This window comes from Panthera uncia (genome assembly GCF_023721935.1).
Source record: "Panthera uncia isolate 11264 chromosome D3 unlocalized genomic scaffold, Puncia_PCG_1.0 HiC_scaffold_8, whole genome shotgun sequence".
Taxonomy (NCBI): domain Eukaryota; kingdom Metazoa; phylum Chordata; class Mammalia; order Carnivora; family Felidae; genus Panthera; species Panthera uncia.
In genome coordinates, this window is record NW_026057586.1 from 83732574 (window position 1) to 83742892 (window position 10319).

Here is a 10319-nt window from a genome sequence, read left to right on the forward strand (position 1 = left end):
GGCTGAGCTGGTTAGGAGGCTGGTGGGCTCCAGGTGCCCCCCTCCCTCTAGCTGCCTTTTGCACCTCACATTCAGGTGGACCCGGGGCTCAGCAGTATGCAGGCAGCGTGCCCCGCGTCCCTCCTCCGGATAGGCTGGAAGGAGCCTTAACCATGTGTCTGCAGGAGGCTGACAAATCAGAAGGCCTTCCCGCACATCAGAGCCCTGCTGCCTAGCAACCCCATCGGAGGGGTGTAGTTGACAGCACAGGACGCAGCCCTGTCACGAAGACAGGCTCGGGCTGCGGGGCTGGCGCTGGGGTTGTTAAAGTCCCAGCTCGGCTGGGGCTCTGCACCCTCCCGCCTCCGCCCAGCACGGCCCGGCCACGTCTCCACTCTGAAGACCCCAGTGATCCTCTACTCTCCAAGGAAATGGGGGTGGGGAGTGGGGGTGAAGCCCTAACCCACCCCACCCCCACAGACACACCGGCCTGCCCTCCAAAAACCACCTCAAAGTATTAGTCCTCATTTTCCTAAAACCACCTCTATGTCTGGCTTTTTTTCTTTTCTTTTTTTAATCTAACCTTGGTTTCCACCTCCTCGGGGCCTCAGCAGAAAACAGCCTCCTGAAAACAATTTAAGTGTTTGTGGGAGATGTGCTTCCTTCAGTCTGCAGCTGGATAGCAACCCAGGTGCCGGTGAGGAGAGGAGAGGAGTGTGTCTATTGGGCACCAGGCCCCAGGCTAGCCTGGCCACACCGGTCACCACCCCCCAACCTCCCGCACCGCACCCCCCCCCCCACCCCCGGCCCCAACGTCCCCAGCACGCGTGGACAGAATCACTACGAGCTGCGGCAGCTATGTGCGAGGAAAGTTCTCCAAGTTGTGCTCGGGTCTGATTTGCCCTCCCAGTCACCCTTCAGCATCCTCTGGGGCCCTTCGGAGCTTGGGGGCGCCACTTCCAGGACCCGCCTCTCCTAGAGAGGCCCCTCCTCCCACGTCCCTCATTTCCTGGCCGCTAGGCCGGGCCGCCCCTCCCGCCGGGCAATTGCATGCGTTGGAACGGCCAGGGTGGCTGTGACAGGGCGGCTTTGTCCAGGGGGCCCCTGCAGCCGCCACCCCCGCCCTCCCAGCTGCCCCGCGCTCATTCCGGGTCTCCCCCCTCACTCCTGCTCCCGCTCGCTCTGGCGTGACGCCTTTGCACTGACCTCTACAGCTTCCTCTTCCAAAGCACACCGCAGTCACATGGGCACCCCGGCTCTGTGCCACGGCCGCTAAGCTCTCCCCGCCGGCCAGCCAGCCTGGCTTCCGCCTCGGCTGCCCCTTGCCCGGAAAGCCGCGCCCCTTAACACCCCCCACCCCCCACCGCCCCGGTCGCTTCTGTGCAGGAGCGCACCCTCCAAGTTGGGGGATGAGAATCAGGAGCCCCCGAGCTAAGCCTCTGGGGGGTTCCCGCCTCCCAAGGCCCGCGCAGGCTGGGGAGGAGCGTGATGGGAGGGGGCGCTGCACCTGCAGCACCAACTTTGGGGCACTGCCTGGGATCCGGGGAAGCCGGGCGACCCCACCCCGCCCTTTTCCCTCCAACTTAGCGAAACTCCCCGGGCGGCTCAGGCGGCATCCCTTCGGGCAAAGGTCTTGGCGGGGGAAACCAGGGAAAAGCTGGCACCGGGTGACGGGGCTGGAGGCGCCGATCGCGCGCGCACACACACTACACACTTAAATGCAGCCCCGGGAGACACAAAGAGCTGCTCCGCGACGCCGGCCGCGCAGCCCGCGGGCTGGAGGCGACCCACACCCCGCCCCGGCGCGCCCCAGAGGAGCGGTGGCTCCCGGGGTAGCCCCGGGCCCGCGGGGCGCAGCGCAGGGACGCCCGCCCGGCCCCGCCCGGCGCGTCCGCGGTTACCCTCGGCGGCGGCGGCGGCGGCGGCAGCGCGGCTCCCGGGCGTCCCCTTCGGCAGCGCAGGATCGACGCGCGCCCAGCCCCGGAGACCGGAGCCGAGCCCCCTCCACGGCGCTGCCAGGGCCCGGCCGAGGACTGTGCAGCCCTCTCTCTCTTCCTTCCTTCCTCGGGGAGCTGGGCGCAGCCTGCGCTCATCCCCGCGCTGAAACTGAACACCCGCGCGGCGCGGCGGCCGCCAGGAAGGAGGAGGGAGGCCGCGGCGGCGACAGGGAAGCTAGCCGGCCAGCGCCAGGGGAGGCCGCCGCCGCCCACGGCCGCCCCCTCGCCTCGGCTGGGTGGGGGCAAGAGGGTAGCTCTGCAGGCGGGCGCTCAGGAACCCCTGTACCCCCGTTTTCAGGGAGTGTGGACGCCGTCCTGCTACTGGAGGTGACCACCCAGCAAAGCCACCTTCCTTACATGTGTCCATTGGGGCACGGCTAGGGGTTGGAGGGAGTGTCAGATCCCAGGTCTGGCAGGCAGCTCAGAGACCAGGTTATGGTGCTCTGGCCCTAAAACAGATTATCTCTGTGACCTTGGGCAACTTACTTTCCCTCCCTGAGCAGGTTTTCTCATCCTAATGACAGGGAGGTGACCTGAAGTTCAACTCTCCATTCTAAGATGCCCCTTACCTGCCCTCTTAGTAGCTGTGTAACCGTGCATCATAGAATCACTGTAGGAATTCACTGAGATATATACATGTTAACACAGTACCTGGCACTATGATACTTTGGTTATTAAATCAATTTTCACAACCCTCTGAGGTCATTCCCAAGATTGTCCCCATTTTACAGATGAGAAAGCAGAGGCTCACCCACCCAGGTCTCTATCGTAGTCAGTGATGATGCTTACCCAGGCAGCCTGTCTCAGAGTTTCTCAGGCCTTCTCCCAGTCTAACCTGGCAAATCCCAAGACTCTCAAAGAAGCAGTGTCTGCAGGTTACAGTCAAACTCAACCACTGACTTCCGGCTGCAGATGGTCCAGCCCAAATCAGAAGTCCTACCCTCCAGGGCATGCTCACCAGGGCCACAGCCCTCCTCCCATTCTGTCCCCACACCCTTCCCCTAAACCCCAAGGGGCAGGACACCTCTGCAGGGTCAGAAATCAAGCTTCTTAAGTCTTTGGCCAAACCCCATCTCCTGGGGCTCTCCACCAATGTTAATTAATAGACTCTAATTATCAAGTGCTAATACTAACAGCTACTTATATGCATGGGATCATTACACCTTTAAAACAACCATGGGGCCCCCGGCTGGTTCAGTCAGCAGAGCACGCGACTCTTGACCTCAGGATTGTAAGTTCAAGTCCCACATCGGGTGTAGAGATTACTTAAAAATATAAAATCTTCAAAAAATAATAAATAAAATATAAATAAATAAATAAATAAATAAATAAATAAATAAATAAGACAACCCTATAATCTCCATTTTAGGGAAGTGAGCATTGAAGCCATTTCAAGGTGGTCAACTCCCTGGGCCAGGGTTTTGCTCCCCGGTGTCATTTACAGGATGGCCCGCCGATTAGTACCTCTCCAATGGCCTGCTACGAGCTTATACTGTGAACTTTTTTGCAACTGGCTGATTTTTTCACCATATGTATGTTCTGTCTATTTAAAAGAAAAAAATTGTATGACAAGAAATATCTCTCACCTTGGATCTGAGCACCAGTCATTGAGTGGGTGTTCTTGAGCAAGGTCTTTGACACACACAAAATATAGATGGAGTTAAATGAGCTGAGAGAAGGCCCTGACAGCTGGACCAGGCTGTCCCCACGGGAAAATTATTATTACTTTTTTAGTCACAAATGCCTCAGCTTAAGCCCCAGCAGGGATCACATCAGATTCATCTGTGTTAAGTATAGCACCCACCAATACAGCCCTATAATTATTCTAACCAACTGTGTGACATTGGACTAAATGTTTCCCCCTCCTGGAACTCAGCATTCCCATTTGTTGAACTGATCAGGGGCCTCTAACTGGTGGCCCTCATGGGTCAAACCAGACCCTCGATGTGCTTGGTTTGGCCAGCACTGTTTTGTTTTTTTGTTTTGTTTCTTAAGAAGAATTTTGGGGGGAACCTGGGTGGCTCAGCCGGCTAAGCGTCCAGCTCTTGATTATGACCAGCTCAGGTCATAATTTCATGGTCAGTGAGTTCAAGCCCTGTGTCGGGCTGTGTGCTGACATCACAGAGCCTGCATGGGATTCCCTCCCTCCCTCTCTCTCTCTCTCTTTCTCTCTCAAAATAAATGAATGAATGAATGAATGAATGAATGAATTTTTGAAGTTATCCACATCCACACTAGCCCCTACCGTCTGACACTCAGCTGCTGCACCTGTTACCTGCACTGAAGCATATGAACTTCAGTTTCCTTGTCTGTAAAATGAGGAGAGTAACACCTGCTTCCAGTACCATTAAGATGTGCATGCTAAGTGTTTAACACAGTGTCTGCATCTATACATGGCAGCACAGAAAGGCTGGCTTTCTTTGTTCCTCTTATAAAGGTGTGGATGTAGAGAGGAAAAGCCAGAAATCCAGAAGCCTGGGATGTGGGTGTGTGGCCCACACAGTTCTGTGCCTGTGTGACGTCAACAGCCTCTCTAGGTCAGATTCCCTGTGTGATATATTACACAGGGATGACCACTTCTAATACCAGCAAACGTGGTTGAGGAGAGCTGAAAGTAAATGAGCACTGCCGAGATAAAAGCCCAGTGCAACTGTGAGAGAATAGATCGAAAAGCCAAGGATTCCGATGGCAGTTGGAGACTTGTATCTACACGAGGCCACAAAGACAAACATCTTGTTCTACCCACATGTCACATCCACTGTAGGCTCCATCTTCCCTGTAGCATGGTTGGGAGGTGGGGCAGGGATGACAGGATCCCCACTTTGTAGAAGGGGAAACTGAGTCCCTAAGAGGAGATGAAAGACTTCCTGCAGCCACCGGAAACTGCCAGGGGCAGCCCTTGAACCTTGCTCATCCCAGCACCCAGCTACACCCTGTCTGGGTTTCAGCTTCACACCCAATTTTTTCCCCAGTTCTTCCTGCCACCCCCATAAGGTGCAGGGAGGAAATGCGGTTCACTCCCAATTATTTGGGAGCCGAATATATGCTTTATGTGGGGTCCCCCTTCCTTTCACTGCTTGTCAGTTCATAGCCCGTCTCCATTAAGCCGCAAACCTCATTTCTGCAAGCAGCATGTGAGGAGAGAAAAGATTGGTTAATTTCCCTCTGGAAGGCATTATAATACCCAGTGGTCCTAAGTGAGAAAGGTACACCCATGCCAGAGACCTAGGAGATTGTGGAGGCTTTAAAACATGCCCACATAGTCCTTGAGACTCCCTTTTTCAGAGATAGAGCCAAATTCCCCTCCCCTTGGTGTGTCGGCTAGACGTAGTACCTCACTTTTAATTAATAGAATATGATAGAAGTAAACAGCATGTGGGCGCCTGGGTGGCTCAGTCGGTTGAGCGGCCGACTTCGGCTCAGGTCGTGATCTCGCGGTGCGTGAGTTCGAGCCCCGCGTCGGGCTCTGGGCTGACAGCTCAGAGCCTGGAGCCCGTTTCGGATTCTGTGTCTCCCTCTCTCTCTGACCCTCCCCCGTTCATGCTCTGTCTCTCTCTGTCTCAAAAATAAATAAACGTTAAAAAAAAAAAAAAAAAGAAGTGAACAGCATATGATTTTTCAAAATTGGGCATAATAGGCACTGTGGCTTCTTCCTTGCTCTCTCTTCCCCCACTATTTGGGGTGGGGGAGTACCAGCTGCCATGTCACAGGGACTCTTGAGCAGCCCTATGGAGAGGCCCACAAGGTGAAGAACTCAGGCCTCTTGCCAACAGCGATATGAGTGCGCCATCGTGGAAATGGGCGCTCTAGCCCCAGTCAAGACAAGCCCAAGAACAACTCTGAGCCACTCTCAGATTCCTGACCCACAGAAAGTGTGAGGTAATGTTGTTTTAAGCTGCTAAGATGTCTTTTTTATGCTACAAAGTTTTAGGAAAATGTTATGCATCAACAAACAACTAATACAAGGGGTACTCCCAAATAGTTGTCAGTTTATCCGATTATGAGGAATTTTCCAAGACAAATAATTCTGGATGGCCAAAACATCCCTGCAGGGTAGAGATGGAGGGCAGGCAATGGCGGATGTGCATGGGGCAGCTGATGTTCCTTCAGCCTACCCCGTCATCCTCTTTTTCCTTTTATCTTGCTTTTTTTTTCTATAGTAATCTTTACGCCCAATGTGGGGCTCACACTCATGACCCTGAGATCGAGTCGCATGCTCTACCAACTCAGCCAGCAAGGAGCCTCCCTTTACCTTGCTTTAGGTTTCCTCCCAACACTTATCACCTCCTGAATTATATTATTCACTTGTTTGCTTGCCCATCTCTTTTCACCACCTGAATATAAGCCCCCCGAGTACAGGAACTTTGCTTTATTCACTGTAGCCTACCAATTACTTAGACTAGAGTCTTGCATTTATGGGCAGTCAGTTAACACAGCAATAGATAACTGATACACTAACATATTCTTTACATCTTTTGTCTCCCACAAAGTTACAGCCACCCCCTTGACAACCGCCAGTACCCTTAGCCTTAAGTATCTCAACCAGAACCCATTAAAATTCTGAAATCCCCCCCCTCCACGATCAAACTGCACAAACCCTGGAGCCGGGGAGAAGGCAATGATGGGTCTGTAACACTTCTCTCTTCCCTCCTGCAAACCTTATATCAGGTGACCTGTCAGCATGGGAGCTCTGACTTCTAGAAACAGTGTCATTTTAATTAAATTCCACAGAACCATTCTGTGGTCCCAGAGGACTTCATCATTGCGGGATTTTTACCTTGCTGATTAACTGAAATCGGCATTCTTTACAGCCAAACCAATGGAAGATTCCCAAAGTGACAACTTCCTTCCTAACAAGGTTCAAATCCTGTAACAAGTTCCCAAGGCCACTGACAGAGTTTGTAAATGTATTTGCCACACGATCCAACCAATGAGTCAAAGACACATGGTTCTAGAAAATCGTGCATGGGGCTCTTTTTGGTAATTCGATAGGATTCTCAAGGTATTACTGGAACTTACTATTCAGAGGAATTTTTCTATCAGGTGAACATACCAAGCATCTAAAGGGGGCAAGGCAATTGAAATCTAGGTCCCCCAGTGCTATTTTCCCTTCCTAGACACATGTCCCATCCAAGTCCCTGCTCCCTCCTGGCCCCGCCTTTGCCCCATGGAGGAGGCGATGCACTGCTTTCCGCTCTTCCTTCAATCCACACAGCAGCAGCACAACTTGTGGCACGCGTATCTGCACACATCCCTCTCTGCTTAAGATCTCAGAGAGGCTTCTGACTGCTCTTAGGGGAAACGCGGACCCTTCAGCCCGGCGCATCAGGCCCTGAGCAGCCTGGCCCACCCACCGTCCCGCACCCCCCACCCACTTCCCTCACTTTGCTCCAGCCTCAGTAACCTTCCTTCCACGGGCCCACCTGCCCCTGTCTTCCTGACCTTCCTAGCCATCCCACCAGGCTCTCTGCACACAGCCAGGAAAGCTCTTCCCAGACCTCTTCACCTAAGTAACCCCACTTCCCCGAGACCCCACCCTGGGGACGACGGCCCTGCCCTCCGTGACCGCGAGTGCCCTGGTACACAATCCTGGAGCACGGTGGATCTCTGCCTTATGGTCTCGACAGAGCTGCAAATTTCCATTTGTTTCCCTGATTGTTGGATGAACGTCTGTCTCCGGATAGACTGCAAGCTCCGTGAGGGCAGGGAGCTCACCTGGTTTTCTCCTCTCTGCATTCTCAGTGCCCAGCACCAACCAGATGTTTAATACATATGCTGACTGAATCACCCAATCAATCGATCAGAGCTGTGATCCACCCCTAACTAGTCTCTGAGCCCCACACTCTTTCCTCCAGCTCTACCCTCATGATTCCATCAAGGCCCCTGGCACTTCCCTTCCTCCACCACCCCCCTCCAAGTCCCTCCCATCTCCTCTTCCCTTAAAGCCTAGATGCAGTGTGCCCTCTGAGAGGACTTCCCACTGCCACCAGCCAAAAAGGATTCCTCCTCTCCCTGTCCCGTCCCAGAACCGGTTTCACTCTACCTAGGATGAGATGGCACCTTACCCCATGCGTTATACGACACATTCTCCAGAGGGTAGGGGCTCTTAGTCTCATTCATCTTACTTCCCCACCCGAGGGGCTCCAGAAATTTTGCTGTGATCGAACGGGACAGGAACAGAACTGAAACCCTTCTTCCCTCCCCACCTTGAGCTCATTCTTTGTGTTTGAAGCAGCCCAAATCTAAGGGGTGTAAAGAGCTTCAGCTTCAAGGGGAGGAAAAATGCCTGAGAAATAATTAAAGAAAGAGAGAGCTTGAAAGCAAAGCCTTGAGAAGCCAGGGCCAGCGTGCTGGCCTCTCTCACAAAGCTGGCACCGAATCTACATTCACTCTACCCTTCATTCAGGGTGGAGTGAATGAACAGCTCACAGCCTTCACGCTCCTGGGGGCACTCCTGGCAGCAGGGCTGAGCAGAAAGATATTAATGGATTCAAAGCTGCCAGAGCCAACTCTTCTAGGAAGCCCAGAGCAGCGGTCATGCCTGGGACGGCCAGCATCTCCTTCCCATTTTGGAGATGGAAACACAGACGGTCTGAGGTGGAGAGAGCTGCGATAGCCCCAAGGGTCCCCAGAGTCCGTTACCGAAATTCTAGAATGTGGGAGGGATCATAGGTGCCTCTGTCCATGTTTAACGACTGGTCTCAGGACTTACTGGTCCATATGTAGTGATGTCCCTGCAATTAGACGTGGCCATCTTCTCGGCCCAGAGCCGACCTGCCGCTTCGAGACACCAGCTAAGGAGCGTTTAGTGAGTAAGTAGCCCTTGGGCTTTGATCAGGAAAAGTTCTGGATCGGAGGCCCTGCATCTCAACAGCAAGCAGCAAAAGAACACCGGATCCCTTCCTAGCCCTTGGCAAAAGCAAAGTGTCCATGGTCTGCCCACTCCCAGGGCTTGCAGTCACTTGGCAGGAGTAGATAAAGGTCTGGCAAGCACACAAGTACAGAGAGACGGTCCCCAGTATTCCTCCCCTCCACTCAGATCACAGGCCCCGAGGGAGAGCTGGCAAGGAGGCCAAGAAGGACCATCTGGATGGGGAATGCAGAGCCCCTGTGTTCCAAGGCGCCAACCTGCTCACGCCAAGGACCCCCATCCCTTACATCCCAGCAGCACCCTGTCGGGCTAGGAGACACCCCCACCCCCAGCTCCCGCCACCAGCCAGGCAGTCTTACTTCTTCACTTTCGGGTATTTCATCTCTGCAATGGCGTTCGTGGCTTCTGTCTGCTTCTCCTTCAGATGCTGGGGCCACATGTTGTCCACCCAGTCCACCAGGTCTACCTGAAAGCCAGATCGATGTCAGCACTTCCTGTCTTGGGGTGCCCTTCCACTGGGCTTCCTCACCACCTCCTCCCTTCCCCGTGCTCCCCACGCCCCTCCTGTCCTTCCCTGGGGCTGACACTGGCTGGCCTCAAGACTGAAGCAAGTGAGGCTGGGCAAGGAGAGGAGGCGGGAGGGAGGCGTCAAGGAGAGGGACGGCGGCCGGGGACCTACCACAGTCGGACGCTTGACCAGGTGCTCCAGCTTGGTGTGGCTGAACTCAAGGCTGATGACATTGTACAGCTTGTCCCGCTGAGCCTCAGGAGTCTCGTAGTACCGCACAAACTGGGACATGCTCATTTCCGCGCCCTTCTGCGTGTTCACATCCATCACGTCCACCAGCCGACGGCCGCCTGGGGGCAGAGTGCACGTGCTGGCGGCTCCTGACAGCTTGGGGCCCGGATCCCACTTGGGGTCCCCATGAACAAAACCTGCCTCTTCCATATGCCATGTCTGCTCTGTCACCTCATCCACTTGGTTTTCCTCACTGAATCTCTCTCCACTGCTTCCCTGCACCAGCGTGGCCTCCACACTGGTCCAGTCCACCCTTACTAGTCTCCAAGACAACCTCCGAAGCGGTCTCCAGACGCCCTCCTCCCGTCCAGAACATCCTAAGGGGGCTCCGGACTCCCCCCTCCCGCCCAGAACATCCTAAGCTGTCTCCAGACTACCCCCTCCTGTCCATCCTCTACAGTGCTGCCAGCGTGAGCTTTCTAAAACAGAGACCTGACCATGGACACTCCTCTCTCTGCTCAAAACCTTCAATGCTCCGTACTGCCTCCTAAAGAATCTCTTAGCATGGCACTCGAGGCCTTTCTGTTTATTCACAGCACTAGGATAGTACTTCTTTCTTTTTTTTTTTTTTAAATGTTTATTTATTTTTGAAGGAGAAAGAGACGGTGGGGGGGGGGGGTTGGGGAGGGGGGGGGGGGGACACAGAATCTGAAAAAGGCCCCAGGCCCGGCTG

General features: G+C 54.3%; 1 protein-coding gene across 7 annotated transcripts in view; it reads right to left on the reverse strand.

The window, feature by feature from the left end:
• The window catches only part of KDM2B (lysine demethylase 2B), a 153136-nt gene that overhangs the window by 86615 nt on the left and 56202 nt on the right, over positions 1-10319 (reverse strand). For 5 of the 7 annotated variants that reach the window (XR_007455243.1, XM_049619356.1, XM_049619358.1 and 2 more), the window contains 2 exons: positions 9523-9705; positions 9207-9309 (listed from right to left, as the gene is read on the reverse strand). Coding sequence is in view for 4 of the 7 variants with exons in the window: in XM_049619356.1 (XP_049475313.1) it covers positions 9207-9309; positions 9523-9705 (286 nt within the window). In the remaining 3 variants the exon portion in view is untranslated. Of the gene's footprint in view, positions 1-562; positions 761-1185; positions 1292-9206; positions 9310-9522; positions 9706-10319 lie in introns of those variants that run through there. The other 2 variants (XM_049619359.1, XM_049619360.1) reach the window with 2 other exon arrangements.